General features: G+C 46.3%; 1 protein-coding gene across 3 annotated transcripts in view; it reads right to left on the bottom strand.

The window, feature by feature from the left end:
• Window positions 1–933: 933 nt before the first annotated feature.
• The window catches only part of dbnlb (drebrin-like b), a 50,944-nt gene continuing 26,059 nt past the window's right edge, over window positions 934–25,818 (bottom strand). The window contains exons 4-15 of one of the 3 annotated variants that reach the window (XM_072266807.1): window positions 25,065–25,139; window positions 21,633–21,779; window positions 18,268–18,345; window positions 17,482–17,633; window positions 16,107–16,161; window positions 12,172–12,246; window positions 11,503–11,614; window positions 8,712–8,804; window positions 7,622–7,699; window positions 6,125–6,240; window positions 3,991–4,075; window positions 934–2,840 (exon numbers count right to left, since the gene is read on the bottom strand). In XM_072266807.1, the coding sequence (XP_072122908.1) occupies window positions 2,698–2,840; window positions 3,991–4,075; window positions 6,125–6,240; window positions 7,622–7,699; window positions 8,712–8,804; window positions 11,503–11,614; window positions 12,172–12,246; window positions 16,107–16,161; window positions 17,482–17,633; window positions 18,268–18,345; window positions 21,633–21,779; window positions 25,065–25,139 (1,209 nt within the window). In that variant the 3' untranslated portion in view covers window positions 934–2,697. The remainder of the gene's footprint in view (window positions 2,841–3,990; window positions 4,076–6,124; window positions 6,241–7,621; window positions 7,700–8,711; window positions 8,805–11,502; window positions 11,615–12,171; window positions 12,247–16,106; window positions 16,162–17,481; window positions 17,634–18,267; window positions 18,346–21,632; window positions 21,780–25,064; window positions 25,140–25,818) is intronic. The other 2 variants (XM_072266808.1, XM_072266809.1) reach the window with 2 other exon arrangements.

The raw sequence follows: 25,818 nt of genomic DNA, 5'->3' as shown, positions 1-25,818 counted from the left end.
GTTGCAGCAGTATAGCACTCCATAACTCTATAAATTCCCCTCCCCTGAGATTCATACTGTCATAGAAAAGTACAGCACAGAAACAGGCTGTTTGGTCCATCTAGTCCGGGCTGAACTATTTAAACTGCTACTCCCATTGACCTGCACCAGGACCATCACCCTTCCTCCATACCCCTACCATCCAAGTACCCATTCAAACTCTTGTCAATTCATCAATTGTTCAAGTATTGGGACACGAGTCCAGTGATTTAACCACACAGCTACCTGACTCCTTCGCAGTGATACAGTGACAAAACAGAAATAAAAAATTGTTTGTGGAATTGAGTTATGTGGGACTCAGTGCTGAAGGGGTTTTACACCAGATACAATGGGCTGAATGGTCTTTTGTATTATTATCTACATCGGTCAATGCAAGTTCATTGGGAAATAATGGTCACCAAATTAGTGTTGCCACTTCAACAGCAAAAACGCTGACCAAGAGCCTTGCAGAAGTCGCTTACTGTAGAAAGCAGCATTGAGCAGTGGTTCATAAGCACAAGAGACACTGCTGATTAACACATACATTTATGAAGGATCTTGATGAAAAGTCTCAGCCCGAAACGGCAGCTCTTTATTCCGCTCCTTCAACGCTGAGCTCCTTTACCATTTTGTAGGTCACCGTGGAGGTGCAGTGGGAATAGCTTCCTGCAGGTGGCAGCACTGAGGAGTGGGGCAGTCAATTTAAAGTGGATATTGACAGGTTCTTGATTAGTCAGGGCATCAAATGTTAAAGGGAGAAGGCAGAAGGAAAGGGTTGAGAAGGATAATAAATCAGGCATGACCGAATGATGGAGGAAACTCTGTGGACCGAATAGCCTAATTCTGTCTACTGGTCCAGTCTACCCACCAGCCACTGACAACTCCTCTGCACAAATGCACCAGGGAAGCCAAACGCCAAAAGAACGAAACACTTTATTAAAAGTCAGCAGCAAGGAAACAGACGGGTGCTGTGAATGAATGAGGAAAGGCGCAGGAATCTGTCCGTCTTGTATCCAGAATCATTCTGGCACTCCCTGGGCGATCTGCTCAGGGAAACCGTGCGTTATTTGGTCACATGATTGGCATCTATTCGTCAAAATTAATCTCTAGAGAAAATGGTGGTGCATTGGTCCAACCCCAGATAAACTGCGTTTCCCCATCACCTCCCTCAATCGATGTAGACACAGGAGAACAGCTGGGCCACAAGGAGAAGAGCGACGGGACACAGTGCTTGGAGATGAACGGCCCTCCTTGCTTGTTTGCTCAGTGCTCTCCCCCTTATCCTCCCTCAGCATCCCACCCCAAATACTGGGCACAGGCAAGCAGTCTGCCACCTCAGGATGGAGGGGTGGGCTACACTCAGGGCAGTTGTCCGAGAGGAAGGTGCGGCAGGGGAACACCATGGGGACACCAGAGACCTCTGATGGTGAGATCTGGAGCAACAGAAAAAAAATACTGCGGGAACTCAGCAGCCCGTCCGGAAGCATCAAGGGAGAGGAATAAAGAGTCAACATCTGGGGCAGAGACCTTTCATCAAAACCTCAGCCTGAAACATCAACTGTTTATTCCCCTCCATAGATGCTACCTGACCGGCTGAGTTCTTCCTGCATTTTGTGTGCGTTTCTCCGGATTTCCAGCATCTGCAGAATCTTGTGTTTATGATCTGCTGGGGGCGGGGGGGGGGGGAAGATAGACAGGTGACAGCTTGGGTCGAGACCCTTAAGGATAAACATTAGCTTTAATTATCACATGTACACAGAAACATACAGTGAAATGCGCCACTTGCATCAATGTCCAACACAATCTGAAACATGCTGGGGCAAGTGTGGCCGCCCTTCATCTGGAAAATGGGGAGACAGCCAGTACAGAGAGGTGAGGGGCAGCATGGCGTAGTCTTAATCTACCTGTCGCTTGCCAGCTCTTGTACAGACCGGTGAGGGGCAGTGTAGCGCAGTCTTAATCTATGTGTTACTCGCCTTCTCTGATTCGATGCTAAGGTTACCTGTCTACACTGGCTACATCCCCTCTATCGCTCAGTCCAGACTACAGGTCAGGACCTGAAACGTCGACTGTTTATTTCCCTCCATAGATGCTGCCTGACCTGCTGAGTTCCTCCAGCATCGTGTGTCTTGCTTCTGACCCCATGGGATTGTAGGAAGGTGCCCTTGTTAGTTGAACTGTGGTCTCCACAAACCGCCAGTGGGATAAACGTCACCGTTTACCCACACTGCAGTACAGTATATTAACAATATAAAGGCCAGGTATTCGGCCCCTCAAATCTCTGCTTCCCCCTTCTGTCACCTTACATGGGCCTGGGGAGCAGGGAAGGAGAGTACACATCGTCAGAAGGCACTAACACCGGGAGAGTTCAGGTCTAGAAACATGCAGAGGGTGAGCTGGGGAGGGGAGGGGAGAGGAGAAGCACAGATTAGTGGAGTGATGAGGGGCTGCAGTTTTCTGCCTCAGGTGAGTGAGGTCAGTGACAATGGCCCCCAACCCTCTTGCAGTTAAGGCACCAAGAGGTGGAAACAGCCCCCCCTCCCCCAAAGGACAGCCCCAGCCCAGCACAGAATGAGAAGGAAAGCAGGAGGCACTGGGCAGCTTTGGCTTGTGGTCAGAGGACGGAGACTGGCTGGACTCGGGCCATGAGCCTCGAGCGCAGCCCAGTCCCAGGGCGCACTAACAGTTCAGCAGCTCCACGTAGTTGGCTGGAAACATGCCGTAGGAGCCATCGGCCGCGTAACCCCGCCACCAGCCCTCGTCGATCTGCTCAATGTTGGTGATGATGTCGTCAGGGTCGAAGGAAATCTCTGTATCGTCAGCTGAATGGTCAGGAAAAAGGAGAGAGACGGGGGGAGAGGGAGATTAGCCAAGTCCAGCCTGTTAAACACACATTCAGCATTCCTGATCCTCCAGGATTACGCTGGAGTAAAACCATGGAAGCAATGAAATTAACTCCTTTCACCTTCCTTAAACACCAGCATTGGCAAGAGCTGCTTCCTTTGATAACTGGGAGCATTCATTTGCAAAGCTAACAGAAGGGACATAGAACATTTTTTACATGTTGGTTTGCATCTAGGTTAACTAGAACGAGGGGATAAAACAGAATGGGGGGATTAGAATGAACCCATGGGCAGAACAGACTCTGACAGTGAAGGAGAGGTGGATATGCGGCAGGGATTTTATAAGGACCTTTGGTGGTATTTTTCTAGGGCTTTCAGCTGCCTACTGTAGGTGGTCCACGGTTTTAATTAGTCAGGGAGTCAAAGATTATGGGGAGAAGGCAGGAGAACTGGGTTGAGGGGTTTAATAAATCAGAGGATGAGAAGTGACTTGATAGATGTGTACAAGATGATAAGAGGCAAAATTAGTGGACAGCCAGAAACTTTTTCCCAGGGAGTAAATAGCTAATACTGGGGGCATTATATTAAATGACTGGATGAAACTTTGGGGCGGTTGGGCGGAAGATGTCAGAGGTAAATTTTCTTTCCCCCTGACAAAGTGTGATGAGCGTGTGGAACGCCCTGCCAGGGGTGATGATGGAAGCAGATTCATTTGGGACATTTCAGACTCAGAATGGCACATGGATGATAGAAAAATGGAGGGTTTTGTGGGAGGGAAGGGTTAGAGTGATTTTAGAGTGGGTTAAAGGGTTGGCCGAAGGGCCTGTACTGTGCTATGTTCCAGAATTGATTCTGGATCTCACACTAGCCCAAGCTCAACACCACGGCTCGGCTCTGTCCAAATATCAAGGTTTGGACTCTTGGGATGCAAGACCTCAAGCCTGTGAAACTAGCTCATGCTCTGTCCATTACCAATTGAGAGCAGAGAGGAACCAATTCCTTCTGCGACCTTGTTCAAGACCTTGAGGCTTTCTTAATCAGATTAACAGGAGCCACGAGGTCAGGCTGATTACTTTCTGGTGTTCATGGTTCATAGCCCTAGTGGTATGAACAGAGGAAATGGACCTACCAGCCTGATAGTCATACAGTGCCCTGGCACACAGACCCTGCATCTGGGTCTCCACAGCTTCGTACACACCCTGATCTTCAGTCACCTGATGGACAACAGTGAGAAACATGAGAATTAATATCATCTAGAGATAAATAAATATACCTTTCTGAAGTATGTATCCAGTTTCCATCTGAATGTTCCCATTGAGCCTGCTTCCAGCAGCCTTTCAGAATCAGGTTTAGTATCACTGACATACATAGAAACATAGAAATCTACAGCACATTACAGGCCCTTCGGCCCACAATGTTATGCTGACCATGTAACCTACACTAGAAACTGCCCTACCACATAGTCCTCTATTTTTCTCTATTTTACATTGTAAAATTTGTTTTGCAGGAGTACAGTGCAATACATGAAAATTACAGTAACTTACAATAAATATATAAATAAAAGAGCAAAAATAGTGAAGTTGTGTTCATGGACCATTCATTCAGGAATCTGATAGCGGAAGGAAGAACCTGCTCCTAACATGTATGTAATATATGCTCCTGTACCTCCTCCCGGCTGGTAGTAATGAGAAGAGGGTATGTTCTGGGTGGTGGGTTCCTTAGTAATGGATGCTGCCCTTTTTTGGAGCATTGCCTTTTGAAGGTGTCCTCGATGGTGAGAAACTTTGCACCCATGCCACAGCTGGCTGAGTCTAAACCCTCTCAAGCCAACCCACTGCAGAGCACAGGGTGTTGAGAGCAATCAACCAACGCAGGATATTCAGTCAATCAGGAGACATGGGACTGCTCCACGAATACTACCTCATTACTCCCTTTTCTTGTACAATTTATTTCTGTAATTTCACAATCTTATGTGTTCGCTCTGTTCTGTTGCCACAAAACAACAAATTTTTATGGCTTGTGTCAGTGACGATAAATTAGATTCTGAATGCTGATGAGAATCTGCCTGTGGATTCTGTCCACATTTCTCGCTGCCTCAGTAAAGCAGCCAGTATAATCAAAGACCCCACCCACCCCCGACATTCTCTCTTCTACCCTCTCCCTTTGGGCAAAAGATACAAAAGCCTGAAAGTACGTCCCACCAGGCCCAAGGACAGCTTCTATCCCACTGTTATCAGACTCCAGAATGGAGCTCTTAGTAAGAAGGACACGACCTCACAATATACCCCGCTATGATCTTGCACTGTATCATTTACCTGCACTGCATGTTTGTGGCAGCTTTTATACTTCAGTCTGTATTGACGTTTAACCTTTTCCTATCTCGGTGCACTGTGTAGTGATCTGATCTGTATGCAAAACAAATTTTTCCCCATATCTTGGTGCCTGTGACAATAAACCAATACCAGTGCGGGATAGTTGCCGTCCGTGGCAGTGAATTCCAGATTCACCACCCACTTGCTAAAGAAGTTTTTCCTCAACTCTGTCCCATTAGAACAGAGATGAGGAGGAATTTTTCAGCTAGACGGTAGCGAATCTGTGAAAGTCATTGCTACAGACGGCTGTAGAGGTCACGTCATTGGACAGTTTAAAGCGGAGGTTGATAAGTACTTAATTAGCAATGGTGTCGAAGGTTATGGGGAGAAGAATGGCATCGCGAGGGATAATAAATCAGTCATGATTGAATGGTAGGGTAGACTTGATGAGCTGAATGGCCCTATACTGCTACTATATCCTATCGTCTTAAGGAATATGTGAGCAGTCAAATGGCCTACTCACAATTCTATGCCATGTAATAAGTTCAACACACATAAAATGCTGGAGGAACTCAGCAGGCCAGGCAGCATCCATAGAGGGGAACAAATTGTCAATATTTCAGGCCCCGATGAAGGGTCCCGGCCTGGAACATTGACAGTTTATTCCCCTCCATTGCTGCTGCCTGGCCGGCTGAGTTCCTCCAGCATTTTGTGTGTTGCTCTGGATTTCCAGCATCTGCAGAATCCCTTGTGTATAACAAGATCTCTGCCTTTGGTAAGGCAATGAAAGGATAGCTTTTCACAGCGTATCACATGGTTAGATTTTCCCGGTGGGTGGGTGAGGAGATGCCAGAGACACTTGCTGCACTGACAGGCTCTGGTTAGATTTTCCCAGTGGGTGGGTGATTTTCTTGGTGGGTGGGTGGGTGAGGAGATGCCAGGGACACTTACTGCACTGACAGGCTCCTCCGTGCGTTCCTCAGGATCCCGGTAGATATCCTCATGCTCTAAAGTCTCCGAATGGTGGAACTGCCAGCTGTAACCTTCTTTACTCTCACCCTTCTCTTCTGTCGAGAGTTTCCAGAACGTGAACAGAAGGAATATTAGGCTAACAGACAACGGTGCTGGGAACATGCAGCCACACACTCACCACCCCCACGAGCACCGTGAACTAATAAAACCAGACTGCAGGAAAAACTCGACAGGCCAAGCAGTGTTGACGGATGACGTAACAGTTAACATTTCAGGTCAAGGTACTTTTTCCAAAGGTCAACTCCACTGAAAGACCTGACCATGTTTCCCTCTCCACCAATGCTGCCTAACCTCCCAAGTATTTTCAACACAGTTCTAAACAGTACAGTACAGCACAATGTTATGCTGACCTTTTAACCTATTCCAAGATCAATCCAATGCTTCCCTCGGACATAGTCCATTTTTCTACCATTCACATGCCTATCTAAGAGTCTCTTAAATGTCCCTAATGTAACTGCCTCTAAAACCATTCCTGGCAGTGTGTTCCACACACCACCACTGTGTAAAAGAAAAATTACCTTCGATATCCCCCCGATACTTTCTTTCAATCAGCTTAAAGTTATGGCCCCTCATATTAGCCACGTCCTTCTGGGAAAAGAGTTTCTGACTATCCACTCGATCTCTTATGATCGTGTACAACTCTGTCAAGTTGCCTCTCAACTCCAAAGAGAAAAGCCCTACCTTGTTTCAGCTGGTGGTTTCTTCCCCCAGAGTTAGCAGTCTGCCTCTCTTCCCCCCGCCCGTCAAAATCCCCTCCATCTGACACTCCGAGCAGCGGCATATCTGCAGTGAGACGTATGCCAGAGGCCAGCGTTTACGCAGTCCAGCGATGCACTGCTGCTGTATCTGAACCACTGAGTATCCGACGTACTTGAACTGCACACCAACCATACCCCACCCCCCACCCACAGAGGGAAGTTGCTGCCCCTCGACCTACTCCATCACTACACTCACCAACTGCAGACACCTAGTGGAGCTGGACCGAGCGACGTTGCAGTGAGAGGAAATCTCTGGGCACAGCGCCTCATCCTTTCCCATCGGCTATGGTAGACCCTGACTATAAACAATGACTCCAGCAGCCGCGGGGCTGGCTAACTCTTAAGGGCAGCCTAGCGGTTAGCATAACGCTACCACAGCGCCAGCAAAGCAGGTTCAATCCTGCCACTGGCTATAAGGTGATTATACATTCTCCCCGTTGTTGCCTGGGTTTCCTCCGGGTGCTCTGATTTCCTCCCACATTGCAAAGACGTACCGAATAGTAGGATAATTAGTCACATGGATGTAATTGTGCACGCCGGTTCGTTGGGCCTTGCTACTACTGTGCCGTATTTCTAAATAAATAATTAAAATTTAAAAAGCCACACAAATGTAAATAAGTATGTGACAGGTGCACAGACCCCTCAGTCCCGGACGTACCGTTCTGGTCAGTCCACTGCTCCTCCGGCTTGGGCTCAGGCTCCGCTTCCACCCTTTCCTCAACACTCGGAGGGCTCTCTGGTGAGGATTGCAAGTGAAAATACAAGTTTGTCAACAAACACAAGTGCCCAAACTTGTAATCAGACAGAATTTGCCATAAGGATCTCTGATCAGAGAGCTACGAAGGAAAATCATGCGGGTGGAGGAGGATGTGTGTGGAAGTGGAGGGGGTGTGAAAAGAAACTATGCAAATACGCTCATATTCAGAGTTTAAACTGCACTGATGTGTTTTGTAATTCAACCCAAGAGTTGTGTTTATCGAGTGGAAGGGAAGTCAAAGCATTCTGTGAAGTTCTAGTGGACCTTTGACAATCTACAGAGCACCATGCACACTTCTTGGTCTTTGACTACGGTTAACATATTAATATGGTTTCCATATACTTCAGTTAAATCATATTCCAGTGTTATGCACAGTTCTACTGTTACAAAATTGATCAGAATACACTGGGCAGTTGCTGACGATCACAGAATTTAGAGGTTATGCCAAGATTGAACAGGCTTGAATGCCATGATTGACACCTTTGACGAACAAAAAGGTGTGCAGGTACACATATTGCGGGGAACTCCCAAACTATAGAGAAACATAGGGCAGCATCAATCCAATCAGGACTTCAGGAGAAATGTCTACCCAGAGACCAGGGAGTTCCTGCCACAGGAATCTATGAGCAGATAGCAAAATGCATTTAAGGAGAAGCTAGACAAGCAGGGGTATGCTGGGAACGGATCAGGTCAGAGAAGAGGGAGGGAGAGGGCCAGTGTGTCATTCAACCTCTAGTAGTCTGATTCAGCTGAGCCAGCCTGTGGGGTTGGTTAACAGTCTGCTGCAGCACTTCAGCAAAAGACATCCCATTTGCAGAGATATGGGTGACAGACGCACAAAAGCACTGGGTTTGATCTCCAGTTACAGGCATTGCTTGGGGGAGAGCCAATGGTTTTAGGAACCAACTTTTGCCTCAGACTTAACCCCAGTCCCATTGTTGATCATCAGCTACCCCATCCCCTGTCAAAATGCGGAGGAGGAGAGGCCAACCTGGGGGTGCCGGCTGGGCCACGGAGCGGACCGGCGAGGGAGGGGTTTCTGGCTGGCTGCTCCGTGTCTGCAGGAAAGGGCTCTTCAACTTGCCTGGCAGGAGAAAGCAGATAAAACACAAAGGCACAGAACAGAACAACACGCCGCACTGTCAGAACGCTGTACAAAGCCACACAATAGCAGATTAAAGACTAGAGATTCTGTAGATGCTGGAAATCCAGAAAAACACACACAAAATGCTGGAGGGCAGCATCTATGCACTCTTGAGGCCAGCACTGTGAATGACAAGCTGTTTCATTCTTTGTTCTCCAGAGTTTGACTAACTTCAAAATTACACACCAAGAATTATCCACAATATTTGAACTGTCTCATGCAGAGAAACTAGATGTTGTGGATATACCGGTAACTGAAATTATTTTTGAAATAACATGACAAGCTGAAAGCAACACACACAAAATGCTGGAGGTACTAGGCGGGTCAGGCAGCATCTATGGAGGGGAATAAACAGTCAATGTTTCAGGCCAAGACTCTTTCTTAAGGTTGTTATAGCCAGGGTGGGGGTTGGTAATGGGGATAAGCGCCTATTACATGCTCCCAATAGTGTGCATCTCAAATAGCCTTTGACACCAAGTCCTGCTCCTGGCTTAGCTACTAAGCCCAGGGGGACCGTTTCTACTGACAGAAGAAGGGGCAAAGGCGGGTTACTGGCACCTTACAACCAGTCACTTTGGGCAGGTGGGCTCATCAGCATCTAGAAAGAAAACTCTGACCACAAACCTCCGCTGCCTTGCGGCTTTATGAACGCATGGGGAAGGCTTCGGGAGTAACCTCTGAGGGAAAAATCCGGAGCTGGAGTCCCTAAGGTAGTACAACGTTGAGTTCAACACTGACTGTGGGTTCATCAATCATGTGGAGAGGGGGAACTTGCTACATGGGCAACAGCTTGCTCACCATATCGTGCTTGCATATCTAGTCAGATAGGACGCATGGTTGACCCTGACCAATGGAGGCAAAAGAAGAGATGCTGCCTGACCTGCTGAGTTCCTCCAGCAGTGGGTCTGTGCGAGTAAGTGCATGAGAGACTAAGGTGTGTGCATGCGTGCGTATGCCTGCATGCAGGTTTGTATGGCGTGTGCGTGTTTGCCGTTCTGGATTTCCAGCATCTGTAGAACCTCTCGGTGTTTTTACAAGCTCAGCATTTATCACTCTTCTCCAGTATGTTACGGGTGTGAGCTGTCCAGAGGGAGGGCCATCCTCGTTGGGGAGGAAAAGTTTCCAAGCTGGATAGTGTGGAGATGGAGATGGCAGGAGGTCCATACATCAGCTGTCCTTCATTCACACAGCCATGGCTGGGAGGTCACATCTGGGGCATCAGTCTTTCTGCCCAACGAGTTGGCTGCCTTTGCCCAGGGAAACACGAGCACCAAAGAAAAGCACAAGTGACACAGCACAGTATGACATGTCAGTGCAGGCACACACCATACCACCATAACATATAGCAGGAGAATTAGGCCATTTGGCACATCAAGTCTGCTCTACCATTCCATGATGGCTGATATATTTTCCCTCTCAATGTCTTTCTCCTGCCTTCTCCCCATAACCTTTGACACCGTTACTAATCAAGAACCAATCAACCTCCACTTTAAATATACCCAGTGTCCTTCTCTCCACAGCTTTTTGTGACAACGAATTCCACAGGTTCAGCACGCTCTGGCTATAGACATTCCTCATCTTTTCTGAAGGGACACACTTGTACTCTGAGGCCGTGCCCTCTGGTCCTGGACTCCCTCCACTATGGGAAAGGCACTGGGGACAAACGAGGAAAGATTGCATTGATAACCAGTAAACTTGAGGTGAACAAGGCACTTGGACGTAACAGCAACCAACCAGAAAACAAGCTGTAACCACACCCTGCCCTGTTGCCTCAATTGCATGGTAAAATTAGCAGCTTGACTCTTTTACAAATTATCCAGTTCTAATTAGACCGTGCTTATCAAGCGTGGTCACAAACGGCAATTGTGCACATAATTTGCCGCAAGCTTCAATGCACGTCCGAGCAGTTCAATGAGCGTGCGTCAGTGCTTCACTCAATGACTCACCACCTCAATATTGGCCGTGCAACAGGACATCCTCAGCAGCTGTGGGCTCGGAAAGCATGAAGTGTAGTACAGCTCAGTAGTTATATGACCTCCCCTGATGTCTGCCTTCCAGGCCTGTGTACAACAGCTTAAACTCTTTGTATGCAAGATGTGCCAGAACTGCACACAACACTCCAAATTTGGCCTCTCCAACGTCTTACACAACTTCATCATAACATCCCAACTTCTGTACTCAATACTCTGATTTATGAAGCCGATGCGCCAAAAGCTTTCTTTATGACCCTGTCTACCTGTGAATTTGTATTCCCAGATCCTTCTGTTCTGTTCGCTGTGGAAGTGCTACTCTGGCTGTACAACTCTGATGATATAATTGAACTATGAGGACAGTGAATCGGATAGCTCTGCTCATTTATGACAGATCGTCATAGTGAAAGGAACTGGACTATGACAGCTGTGCAGCTCTGCACAGTGAACGTTTCTTTATCTTCAGAAATGCTGCAGCTTGGTAAGTTTGCTAGAGTAATGAGAGATCAGGAGAGCACTACATCATGCTCAGTGGCAATGAGAGTTAGACCAGACAGTGCATCGTGCACTACATTCCCGGGCTTATCCCCGGGAAGCAACCTTTTGCCAATGAGGTGTGCTGGCAGTGGGATAGGGGATAGCAGGAGGGAACATTCCCTCTCCATTACCTGGCTGTGTGCTCACATTGAAGGAAGATGGATCAGCCAAATTGCCACGCTCCCGCTCCTTGAACAGCTCCTTCGGATTCACTGATCTTTGGGAAATGATGGAAGCCGCCTCCTGCGAAAAGATCAGTAGCAGAGAACCACAAACATTAATCGGGGGGGGGGTGCGGGGGCACGGTAGCATAGTGGTTAATGTATTGCCTTATAGCGATTACCAATTGGGGTTTAATTCCCCCCGCTGTCCGTAAGGAGTTTGTATGTTCTCCCCATGACTGCGTGGGTTTCCTCCCACATTCCAAATACGTACGGGTTAGGTTAGCAAGTTGTGGGCATGCTATGCTGGCGCCGGAGGCGTGGAGACACTTGCATGCCGCTGCCAGCACAATCATCAGACTGTGTTTGTCACTGACGCAAGCGACACATTTCACTGTCCATTTCAATGTTTCGATGTTCATGTGATAAATTAAGGTCATCTTCATAATTTTTACAAAGCGCTTCATAGCATCACCACAACAACCAAACTTTAAGCACGTCTCCATCCCACAGCACCACCCCAATGCAAAACAAAAAGTGCCCTGGTCTTTCCTCGCCAATCACACTAAGCACCCGACATTGTCTCTTAATGAAAGGATAGCAGTACAGACCGCGCAGAAACACGACAGGTCAGCATACCGATGCCTTTTCAATGGACTGGCTTCTCCTGAACCCTTTGCGCATCTCCTCCTGATATTCTTGCTCCTGCTCTTTCTGCAAAACAACCAAGACCCCACCATTAGAGGCAGAACCTCAAAGCAGCAATGGTAAAACTACCGAGCAATGGCCAAGATACACCACATAAAATTGTGGAGAAGGAACCAATCTCTTAAAACCTGCAGTGCTGATATACAGCACAGAGCCACACAACTACGTATGACAGAGCCATACAGCATGGAATAGGCCCTTCAGCCCATGAGGTCCACCGACCCAGTCTGAGACTGACTTATTTATCACATGTACTTCAAAACGCTGACTACACACTGAGTACGGCTCTTTGCAGAAATGGGACCCACTCTCAGGGTTTCATGAATGGCCGTTATTCGGCACGCCAAGGACTTGGCCTAAGAGCTTCACTCGCCTTCAGAGGACTGAGATTTTGTGGCTCTGGAGGTGGGGGGGGGGGGGAAGGGGGGGGCGGGGGTATCGGAGGTCAGTGCTGGGGCAGGAGATCCGTGTGTCGTGAGAGATGGAAGATCTAAGGCAGTGTGCTCAGAGCTCGGAAAAAGTGACGCAACGGACTTTTAACATCGTAAACCAGCCAGTTGTTTGTTACGTCTCCCCTCTCACTGTGAAACGGACACACCTCTTTCTCCCTTATTAGGGAGAGAGAGATCCTATGGTATGTCGGGTACAGGGTGAACTAGTAGTATTTGGAGTACTGTAAGTCTGTGTCTTTGCTTCTGCCTTGCTCACACTTGAGTGCTTGGTGGTGGGTGCCGACGTTTTTGTTTTGCTGGTGGGGGGAGGGGTGATTGCTGCTTGCTGCCGCTTACACGTGGGAGGGGGAGCTGTGGGAGACTTTTGGGCTCTAACATCTAACTGTCATTCATTCTTTGGGGCACTCCTCTGTTTTCGTGGATGGTTGCGAAGAAAAAGTATTTCAGGATGTATATTGTATATATTTCTCTGACATTAAATGTACCTTTGAAACCTTTGAAATGCCTCGTTTGTGTTAACAACCAACACATCTTTCCTACAGGAAAGATATAAATAAAGTTGAAAGCGAGTTATAAGGAAAGATTGAACACATTCAGGTTTTATTCCTTGGAATGTGGAAGATTGAGAGGAGATTTGATAGCGGTACACAAAATTATGAGGGGTATAGTTAAGGAAATCGAAGCAGGCTTCTTCCCCATGGAGGTTGGGTGGGACTACAACCGGAGGTCACGGGTTAAGGTTGAAAAGTGAAAAGTTTAAGGAAAACGTGAGGGGAAACTTCTTCACTCAGGGTCCTGAGAGTGTGAAATAAGCTGCCAACGTAAGTGGTGCATGTGAGCTCAATTTCAATGTTTAAGTTTGGATAGGTACACGGGCGGTAGGGGCATGTAGGACTATGGTCCCAGTGTAGGTCGATGGGAGTAGGTGGTTTAAATGGTTCAGCGTGAACTAGATGGGCCAAAGGGCCTGTTTCTGTGCTGTACTTTTCTACAACTCTAAGGAAGTGCAGGGGACAGCCCACAAGTGTCGCTACATATTCTGGCACCAATGTAGCAAGCCCACAATGATCACAGAAACATCCTATTTTCTAACTTTGTATTAACTCCCCATAAATTTTCCCACTGACCCAAACACTTAGGAAAACTTACAGCAGCCAATTAACGTTCAAGGACTCTTCATCTCATGTTCTCAATATTTATTGCTTATTTATTATTATTCCATTCTTTTTGTATTTGCAGAGTTTGTTTCTTTTGCACACTGGTTAAATGCACCAGTTGGTGCAGTCTTTCATTGATTCTGTAACCATTATTATTGTATTATGGATTTATTGAGCATGCCCGCAAGAAAATTAATCTCAGGAGTGTATACGGTGATACTTTGATAATAAATTTACTTTGAACTTTGATAATTGGCTCTGGTTTTGCTGAAGCTGAATGAGAGATTGTTGCCGTCGTGGCATCATTCGGCCAAATTTTCAATCTCCCTCCTATATGTTGATTCGTCACCACCTTTGATTCAGTCAACAAGATGGTGACAAAAGTGTATCAAAAAGGTAAAGATGTGCCAAATGAATGTCTTGGGAATGTGGGAGGAAACTAGATCACCTGGGGCAAACAAGCACCGTCAGAGGCAAGGGATCAAACCCAAGAGAGTATCTACCAGCTGTGACACTGAGCTGCCCTCAGACCGCTGGTTCAAAGAAAATCTGCTTTGCTCAAGTGTCGGTGAGTGGGCAGCATGGACACATTCCAGGACAGCCACAGCCAGACAAACCTCTTGCTACAAGGAGGTTTATACCTCGAAATGGTCACTAGTGCAACACTCACACAGTGTTGGCTTAGATTAGTCGGCTGACAATTTAGAGTGATGCTTGAAATCGCAATGTGGTAATTTTTCAAAATTTATTTATTTAGATACAGTGCTGTAACAGGCCCTTCTGGCCTGATGAGACAGCACCATCCAATTACACCCACGTAACCAATTAACCTACTAGCCCGTACGTCTTGGAATGTTGGAGGAAACTGCAGCACCCAGAGGAAACTCATGCAGTCACGGGGAGAATGTATAAACTCTTTACAGACAGTGATGGAATTAACCCGGGTCGCTGGTGCTATAAGGGCATTACACTGTTACACTACTATGCCGCCTGATCTAACAGGTCCAAGCATAATTGTATCATGCCAACTCCACATCAGCCTTGGGAGTGTTTGATAGACAATGCAAGGAGAAGTCCAGTTTGTCTCTAACCCATGAAGATCTGGTCCAAAGAGTGTGTTTAATTAGAAGAGTGTAGGCCATTTTATTCTGAATCTCAATTGTGCTGTCCCTGCCCTAGGAGTGTTAAATGGGAGAGAGATATTCACTCTTCTTCTAACTTCTGAACAAAAGTTCAAAGTACATTTATTTTCACGGTACCGAGCCAAAGTCTCAGGCACATATAACTAGGGAGCCCAAGACGTTTACACAGTACTGTATTTATCAACGTGGAGCAGAGCGTGAGTTTGTAAATCAAATTGACCTTGTCTGGTGTCTCAGAGCTGGGTGCATCTGCGCCCTGAGACACCAGACAAGGTCAATTTGATTCCAAACAATTGGTTCATTAATCATTACAGAATATCTTTCTGGTTCTTCCCACTCCTTCCAGTCTCCCTTTCCCTTTTCCCAACCATGATTCCCCGGTCCTGCCCTGTCCCCTTTCTATTGTCAGTCCACAATCGAGACCCATATCAGAATCAGGTTTATCATCTCTCACATATGTCATGAAATGTGTTTTTTTTGTGGCATCGGTACAGTGCAATACATGAAATTACTACAGTATTGTGTCAGTGTCTTAAGCACCCTAGTGATATATATGTGCCCAAGACTTCTACACAGTAATGTACGTATAGCATATACGTTTGTACAATCTTGAGATTTACCTTCTTGTAGGGCACCCACAAAACCAAAAAAAAAATCACACACTAAGACCAGCAAATGTTCAATGTGCAAAAAAAAAAGTGCGAATATTAAAAACTGTAAACAGATAACACACAGAACGTGAACTGCAGAGTCCACGCATACTATTCAACAGCAGAGGTGCCCAATCTGCGGTCCACAGTCCCCTTACTTAATAGTACTGGTTCCATGGCATAAAACAGGCTGGGAACCCCTGGTCTACAGGCTGCAGAGTCAGTTCAGCTTTGAGGCTGTACCTTACGGTGGAACATTTCATGCAACAGTGTGAAGGAAGTATTAGAAATCAGAATGCAAAAGAGGAAGAAAGTACTCTGCTTCCTGTGCAACATGTTATACAGTTATAAGCTCCACCTTTCCACGGGCAAGCTTCAAGCCAGTCTGGCAGCCAGTACTCACTGCCTTCACAGAGGGACCTCAGTTACACAGAGGAGTTCTCCAAAGTGAACGGTCACACTCACCCAGCGCTGCTTCTCATTTTCGCGGCTTTCGGACTCTTGCTTCTTCTGGAACTGCCTGAATCAGAGGGTTAAGTGTCGAGTAAGTACAGGTCGGTCAGAGATTTTACACAGCAGTTTGTTCATTGAGGAACTTACTTGCCTCTCTTTGTACTACACATTATGCAGTTGTTTTATAATCCATATTGAGTACACGAGTACCTGACCACCAGTTGTATCCAGACTGGTGAAGCTCAACAGCCATGGTTAACATTATGACAGGTACCACACCCCCCCAACCCACCCCAAAACTTCGCCGGCAGGTAGCACTGCCCCAAGACAGGTAATGCACTGCTCCAAGACAGGTAGCACCATGGATAAGCATCAATTGCTTCTATTTCTTGCAACTCATTGGGGCAGATCATCCAACAACCTGCAAGACACTGAGCCCATAGTCACTCACAAGTAAGAGCACAATATTGCTTCAAGTAACATGCTGAATGCAGTTTTCAAGGAACAGAATGGAATTCCTTGTTGACCGCCACCTGAAAACCTATGATCCTCAGCTCAAAGGGAAAGTTCAGGTGCTTTTCCAGTGCCGGCTAGGTATTTCAATGGCACCATTTTTGGCTGTCATCAGGTGGGCTACTGCTGTAATGTTAACCATGAATGATGAGGCTCTCCAGTCTACATATAACGGCCTGATTTCACCAGGTGCTGGTGTGTTCAACGTGAATTCTGGACAATGGATCACGTCACATTGCACTGGTTTCTAAGAACCAGTAAGAGTGACATAGCATAGCAAGGTAGCTCGATAATGAGAAATTGCTTGCAGATGTAACACTGCAGACCATTGGAAACATCAATAAATCGACAGTGAGGATGTTTCCTATAGTGGGGGAGTCTAGGACTAGAGGACCCAGTCTCAGAATACGAGGACATCCCTTTAGAACAGAGATAAGGAGGACTATTTTTTAGCCAGAGGGTGGTGGATATGTAGAATTCATTGCCACGGACAGCTGTGGAGGCCAAGTGATTACGTGTATTTAAAGCAGAGGTTTACAGGTTCCCGATTAGTCAGGGCGTCAAAGTTTACAGGGAGAATGCAGGTGAATAGGGAGGAGGGGGATAATAAATCAACCAAAATGAAATGGTGGAATAGCCTTGATGGGCTGAATGGCCTAATTCTGCTCCCATGTTTGATGGTCGTATGGGGAGTGGTTGAGTTGAAAGAGAAGCTAAAGCAGAGAATTCTCACCCAGAGTTTGATGGGCACTATGACTGTTTCTAAGCTGTGTATTCTGAGTAATTACATTAAAAAAAGGATGTCTACATTTCGTAACCCCTGCTCGAGCTCAGAATCATTCCAGGAAGGGAGGACACCAGGTGGAAGACTCACTTCTGCTGGTCAATCTGACTAGACTTCTCTCTGAACTGCTTCTCCCTCAGCTCAGATTCTCGCCGCTCCCTCTCCTTGCGCTCCTTTTCCAAGCCTTCCTGTTCCAGCGCCTTCCGCCTTTTATCTTCTTCCCGTCGCCGTTCCTCATCTCTCTAACAGGAAAAAGGGCCCATTGTTATTTTGAGCTCACAACATTTGAAATGTGCACTGAGGATCAATGGGATGGCTGCAGTGCCGGGAAGAAATTACTGGAAGTTAGAAAAATCGAAGTTCACGTAGTCAGGTTGACGCTACCCAGAAGGAATATGAGGGGTTGCTCCTGCAATCTAGTGTGGCCTCATTGTAGCCATGAGGCAGAGTGCTGGGAAGTTCTGGCCACATAACGCACACTCCTCTAAAACAATGGGCTACTTATTGCCCACCATCTGTGCAGAGCAGGCGGACTTTCTCGAATCAATGTGGCTGTGATTTCACACCGACTGACTCACTTGGGCATCTGGACTTATAGATGTTCCTAAACCAGTTAAGGACTTAACTTGAAACACATCAGGAGCCAGTTTGGGGATTCCATAACAAACTGACTACTTTGTTGCACTTTTAAATCTATTTCGCTTTAGAATGGGCTCAAGATTCCGAAACAGGCATAGCACGACTAGAATTCGCAATCTCAGGATTGAGCCATTTAGACAGATGGATGGCTGATGCAAGCTACAATCGATGGTCAAAAATCACATGACCACTGTATATATTCTTCAGAAATACTCCCTTGCCAGACTAAAGCCTCACCTCCGTCTGTGCCCAGAAGCTCTCCTTGTCCACACTTCGGATTTCTGACATTGCATTTGTCTTCTTATAAACTGACCCCTGAGTGGACAAGAAGATGGTTAGTACTGTCAATAGAATTGATCCCAAAGTGCGCTGACCAAATGATGAAGACAGGAGGATGTATAGCACCAACTCTGTGTTATGGAGTCAAAGAGCACAAGAAACGGGCCCTTCAGCCCATCTCGTCTGTGCCAGCCATATCTCATTTACCTGCACCTAGACCAAAGCCATCCATACTCCTCTCTCACCCATGTACCAATCTGAACTTCTCTTAAATGTTACCATTGATCTCGCATCTATCACTTCCACTGGACCTTGTCCCACATTCATGTCCAGCCATAAGTTTCCCCTCAGGTTCCCTTTAAATATTTCACCCATCACCCTTAGCCTATGACCTCTAGCTCTAGTCTCACCCAACAGGAGAGGGATAACACTTGTGTGGTCAAGCTGCATGCAGTAAACACCCAAAGGTGATCAAAATTACATCACTGGAGGACTGCTGCTCATAACTTCACCCACACAATAAAGCAGCATCCATCAAGTTCCACCAACCATTCAGGCCATGCTCCTTTCTTGCTGCTACCATCAGTACAGGAGCCTGAGGTCGCACACTACCAGGTTTAGGAACAGTTATTACCCCTCAACCATCAGGCTCCTGAACCAGTGTGGATAACATCACTCACCTCAACACTGAACTGATTCCACAACCTATAGACTCACTTTCAAGGACTCTACAACTCATGTTCTCTGTATTATTTATTGACATTTTTCTAATTATTATTTGCACTATTTGTGTTTTGCACATTGGCTCTTTACCAATCTTTGTTATTTATGTTTTTTTCATAATTGTATTGTATTTCTTTGTTTTCCTGTATATATCTACAAGAAAATGAATCTCAAGGCAGTGTATGGTGACAAAAGCACACTTTGATGATAAATTTGCTTTGAACATGAGCTGAACAACCACCAGGCTGCTGACAGAACTCTTTTGCTGAGGCTGAGTTCCTCCAGCATCTTGCTTGTGGTTCCAGATTCCAGAATCTGCAGTTCCTTGTGTCTCCATGAGATCTGAACGTCTGACAGCAGGTTTTCCCTGAGGCCCACTTACACTGTACAATACCCACCCAGCCACGAGAGGGGCAGGTCATCACCTGTGACCCTGTTCTGTCTCTACCCATCAGTAAGCAGGCTGAGTACTCGAGGATGAAAGTCCCCTTCTCTTCACTGCCCGTCAACACAGGGGTTCTCAGCCCGGGGTCCACAGACTTTATTGTATTGGTCCATGGCATAAAAAAAAGATTGGGAACCCCCGTACTAGCTCCAAGACATCTCCATTTATCATTTGGATGTCCCACCATGTTAGTTAGTTTCGGTCTAAACTGGCTCTCCACTCTCCTTTAGGGCACCTAGGCAACAGCAAATCATGTATCAGGCTGATTACAGCTCAGCATTCCTGTTCGCTCAGTAATCAACAAGCTTCAAAATATCAGCTTCTGTATCTCCCTTTGCAACTGTATCCTCGACTTCCTTGTTGGGAGACCACAGTCACAGTGGATCAATCAACGCAGGTGCACCTCAAGGTTGTGTGCTTAGCCCATTGCTCTACCCTCTCTGCACAATGAATGTGTGGTTACAAACACCTCCTATAAATTAACAGTAAAAATGTGAGCTGGCCAGGGGCAGATGTTGAGGAGTGAGATAGTTCAGCTGGCTGAGTGGTGTCGTAACAACCTCACATTCAAAATCAGAAAGAATAAGGAATTGATTGTGGATTTCCTATGGGGAAGCCGCAAGAACACATCCAATTCTCTTCAGGAAACCAGCAGTGGAAAGGGTGAGCAACTTTAAGTTCTTTGGCGTCAATATCTCAAAGGATCTATTCTGGGCCCAACATAGTGCTGCAATCACAAAGCAACACACCAGTTGCTCCTCTTTGAGAGGAGTCTGAGGAGATTCGGAATGTCACAAAATACTCTTGCTACCACCGCCCGGTATGGAGGCTCCAATGCACACGATCGCAAGAAGCTGAAGAGGATTAGAGAGTTAGCCAGCTCCATCATGGCCACTGACCTCCCCATCATTGAGGATATCTTCTAGAGGCAGTGCCTCAAGAAGATAGCATCCATCATTCAGGACCCCTACCATCCAGGACATGTCCTTTACTCTTTACTGTCCAGGGAGGTGGTACAAGAGCCTGAAGGTACACACTTCTTCCACACTGCCATCAGATTTACCAGTGGTCCATGAACAATCCATCATTGTACCATGCTTTTTTGCAATAATTACTCATTTTGTAATTTATAGTAAATATTATGTCTGTGTGTTGTACTGCTGCTGCAAAGCATCAAATTTTATATCAGAACTATTAGTTTGTGATCTCTACAAATTTGCTCCACTAAATCCTGCAGACTGTTGGGTGGTCTGTAATACAATCCAATTAACATGATCATCCCTTTCTGTTCCACCCATATATAGCCTCACTAGATGAGCCCTCCAGTCTGCCCCGTCTGAGCACTGCTGCAACACTTTCTCTGATCAGCAATCCCTCCTGTTCCATCATGCCTAAAACAATGGAACCCCAGAACACTGAGCTGCCAGTCTTGCCCCTCCCGCAGCCAAGTCCACTAATGGCTACAATGTCATAATTCCATGTGCTGATCCATGTCCTAAGCTCACTTGTCTTACCTACAATACCCCTCACACTGATCTAGAAGCAACTCGGAACATCATTCCCAACCATGCTCAATCTTTCCGTTCCTGTCTTTGTATGCGGGCTTTGTTGTGCATTTAATATTCAAGTAATGTTTGAGTAATCTTGTATATATTGCTTGATTAAGCATTGTTGTCCATTTAAATAATTCATTACAAATGATATATACAAATACTCAATTGCATACAGCACTTCGCTCAAATTAAACTCTAAGTTCTATCTGTATTTTTGGACTCAGTGCGTTTCCTGCAAATTAATTTAATGTTTTGAAGTTGCAAATTATAATGGGCTTGATACGCTTTCCCACAACCACTCCACTATCTCCCCTGGTGCTCTGGTTCTCATCCCTTGCAACCCTAGTTTAAACCACCCCCTCCTGTGCAGCACGAGTAAACCTTCCTGCCAGGATATTAGCCCCCTCCAGTTCAGGTGCAGACTGTCCCATCTGTACAGGTACGACCTTCCCTGGAAGAGAGCTCAATGATCCAAAACTCTGAGGCCCTCCCTCCTACACCATCTCCTCAGTTGTATGTTAAACTGTATGATCTTCCTATCCCTGGCTTCACTAGCAATGATCAGTTAATGATCATACATCTCATTTTGGACACGAACTCACCACAGGTCCTTGGGGGTTTGTATCTTGGAAACGGGAGCTCTCCTTATGGAAGCTGTAATTGGCACCAGAGGCCTTGGCGACCTTCTCGATGATTACCTCTGGCTCAACATCCTGGTCATCACGAGCATTGATGGTAACATGAGCTCCCTGAGCAAAAGGACATATTCAACAGGAAACCTTGCTTCAAGAGGTTGGTTTTAGGAGCATCTTAAAGAATAGTAGCTAATGTTGTTCCCTTATTCAAAAAGGGCAGGAAGGATAGACTAGGAAACTTCAGGCTAGTGAGAATTACACATCAATGGTAGGGAAATGATTATGAAAATTTCCAAGGGGCAGGATTAATATTCAGTTGAAAAGGTGCGGACCGATTAAGAGGAGCCACATGGTTTTATGGAGAGGAAATCCCAACTGATAAACAGAATAGAATCAGAGCACCTCAACACACAAACAGGCCTTTCAGCTCATCTAGTCTGACAGCCTTTTGAAGAGGCAACTAAGAAAAACTAAGAAAAGAGGGCAGTAAACATGGTTTTTCTGGACTTTAGCAAGACTTTTTACAAGGTCTGGCACAGTAGTCTGGTCCAGAAAGTTATGGCACAAGGATCTAAGTATGTTGGCAAATTGGATCCATATTAGTTTGGTGACAGGAGGGAGACAGCAGTGGTGGAGGGGTGTTTTTCCTGACCAGAAGTCTGTAAGCAGTGGTGTACAACAGGGATCAGCGCTCGGGGCCACTGTTGTTTGTCATAAATGACTTTGATGACGAATCATTTGGACTGAAATACAAGCTTGCTGATGGCATTAGAATTTGAGTATCAGATGGCAAAAACTCGACCATAGAAGGTCCCAAGCACATGTCATAAAAACCCAGAGCTACAAAAACACCTACAGAAGCTCCAAAGACTACATCGCTGGGCGAGGAAGGTCCTGACATATGAAAGTTGTGTGGTGAAAGCCGCAAACCCATGGAAGCCGCAGGGCCAATCTACCTGCTAAGAGAGGCCAAACTGAAGAATACGTTGTGACACAGTCTTGAAGCTGACACCAAGGAGATAGGCGACACCTAGAGATAACTGAGAGGTAATGTTGCAGCTACACAGGACCCTGGTCAGACCCCACTTGGAGTATTGTGCTCAGTTCTGGTCACCTCACTACAGAAAGGATGTGGAAACTACAGAAAGGGTGCAGAGGAAATTTACAAGGATGTTGCCTGTATTGGGGAACGTGCCTTATGAGAATAGGTTGAGTGAACTCCGCCTTTTCTCCTTGGAGTGACGGAGGATGAGAGGTGACCTGATAGAGGTGTACAAGATAATGAGAAGCACTGATGATGTGGATAGTCAGAGGTTTTTTTTCCCAGGGCTGAAACGGCTAGCACGAGAGGGCATAGTTTTAAGGTGCTTGGAAGTAGGTACAGAGGAGATGTCAGGGATAAGTTTTTTTTAAACGCAGAGAGTGGTGAGCGCGTGGAATGGGCTGCTAGCGGCAGTGGTGGAGGAAGAAACGATAGGGTCTTTTAAGAGACTCCTGGATAGGTACATATATATAGGCATCTGTTAGTCTCGTGATTTGCGCCTTGGAAGGTTTCCAGGGCACAGGCCTGGGCAAGGTTGTATGGAAGACCGGCAGTTGCCCATGCTGCAAGTCTCCCCTCTCCATGCCACCAATGTTGTCCAAGGGAAGGGCACTAGGGCCGATACAGCTTGGCACTGGTGTCGTCGCAGAGCAATGTGTGGTTAAGTGCCTTGCTCAAGGACACAACATGCTGCCTCAGCTGAGGCTCCAACTAGCGACCTTCAGATCACTAGACCGACGCCTTAACCACTTTTGGCCACACACCAACACATGGATAGGTACATGGAACTTAGAAAAATAGAGGGCTATGGGTAAGTAAGCCTAGGTAGTTCTAAGGTAAGGACATGTTCGGCACAGCTTTGTGGGCCGAAGGGCCTGTATGGTGCTGTAGGTTTTCTATGTTTCTAACTTGACAGACTGGCCCAGGACAGAGAACACTGGTGATCTGCTGTCAGTGGCCTATGCCCCAGTAGGGATGATGGGCTTACAACTATCACTACAACTATTAGATAGCAAGTAAGATTGTGAAAGGATAGAAAGGGATCAGTTGGAAAGTTGGGCAGAGTGATAATGAGAGAATTGAATCCAGTCAAGTGTAAGATAAAACATTTTGGAACATCAGGATATTTGCAATAAATGGCAGGTCCCTCACAGTGGAACTGTAACACAGACACACAACGTGGTGTAGAAGGCATTTAGTATACTTGTCTTCAGAAGCCAAGGCAATGAGTATAACAGCAGGGGTGTTGTGTTCCAGTTGTAGAAATATTGGTGCATTATGGAGCTCTGGTTGTCACACCACATGAAGGATGTGGTAGCATTAGAAAAGGTGGAAAAGAGACTCACAAGGATTTTGCCAGGAGTGGAAGGTTATACTTATAAAAAGATTGGATAGGATGGGTTTATTCTCACTGGAATACAGTACTGTGCAAACGCCCTAGGCATCCTAGCTATACACACATTATTTGCATGGGTAACCAAGAGAGCCCAAGGATGTGCTGGGGGCAGCTCTTAAGTGTCGCCATACATTCCAGCACTAAAATGGCATGCCTACAAGCAGCAATAACAAAACAAAACAAAAAGAGCAAAACAAGCCCGCTTCCCACTGTCAGGTTTATAAAATTATGAGGGACATAGATAGAGTACGTAGTCTTTTTTCCAAGAATGCTGCAGACTTGAACGCTAGGACAAATGTCTAGGGCGAGAGATGAGGGCTGGTTTTTCCACACAGAAGGGCTGTTATCTGGAATGAGCTGCCAGAGGAAGTAGCAGACGTGGGTACAAAATGGGCTAGTAGGTTCATTGGTCATGTGGATTTAACTGGACAGTGAGAGCTCATTGGGCCAGAAGGGCCTGTTATTCTGCTGTACCGCTAAATAATGTTTAGGAGGCATTGGGTAGGTACTTGAACAGGGAAGGAGCAGAAGCATACAGACCAGTGCAGTATGATGGGATTAGCTTTGACAGGCACTATGGTCAGCATGGATCATATGGGCTGAAGGGCTCTTTCTGCACTCCACAATCTATGATTATGTGACTCCACGCCCAGATGCCAGAATGAAGTTCAGAAAGCTTTAGAGGACGGTTGGATGGGAACAGGTTAGAGAGACACAGAGGTATCCAAACAGGCTGAGAACTTCAAACATCAATCCCATGCTGAATCAGAACTCAAAGCAACCTGCAAGCAAAGGGTTGATGGGTAAATGGCATTCAGCTCAGATAGGATATGGGCAGCAGAATTCCTCAATGGCTGATAAATGCAGTGGATGGTAGATGGGGAAGCCAGTAGGAAGAGCACTGGAGCATACTAGAGGTAACAAAGACAAGGTTGACGTGCGGAATCGGAGCAAAGCTTACCTTTAGAAAGCTGGCTATGGTGCTGACATGATTGGCACACAGCCCTTTCCGAGCATCCTTCACTCCTTCACCTGTCTAAAGAAAAATGGAAAGGTAAGTGAACTTAGTATTTATGAAAGAGAAACAATCACATCGTTCATGTCCCTGTACTCAAAAATTCCACAGCTTCACGTGGCTTAGACACCCTGAGCATGCACAGGTTAAAGAGCATGGCTTCCGTAGAAACCACAGAACCAGCAGGATCTAAAGACTTAGACCAGACAGCACTGTACAGGCCTTTCAGCACACAATGTTTTACTGACCTTTTGACCTACTCGAAGATCAGTCTATCCCTTCCCTTCATTCTTCAATCATCAATGTGCCTATCTGAGAGTCTTAATCTATCTGCCTCTATTACCACCTCAGCAGTGCGCTTCACACACGCACCACTCTGTGTCAAAAAAAACTCTGACATCCCCCTCCTGTATGTTCCTCCAATCACCTTAAAATTACGCCCTATCGTATTAGTAATTTTCACCCTGGGGACAAAGTCTCCAGCTGTCCATTCGATCTCTGTCTCTTATCTTGCGTACCACTTATCCTCCATTGCTCCAAGCAGAAAAGCCCAAGAAGATTAAAAATTTACATGGAACAAGAGCTGATGGAGATTGTGGCGACGTTTTTGCCAATCCGAACTGACTGGGGTCAGCAAGTGACGAAATCCAGGATCCAACTGCAAAAAGGGGTATTGAGGCCTGGGTCTTGGCAGGTACTA

The sequence above is a fragment of the Mobula birostris genome, chromosome 8, assembly GCF_030028105.1.
Source record: "Mobula birostris isolate sMobBir1 chromosome 8, sMobBir1.hap1, whole genome shotgun sequence".
NCBI lineage: Eukaryota > Metazoa > Chordata > Chondrichthyes > Myliobatiformes > Myliobatidae > Mobula > Mobula birostris.
This window is presented reverse-complemented; position numbering and strand designations above follow the sequence as displayed.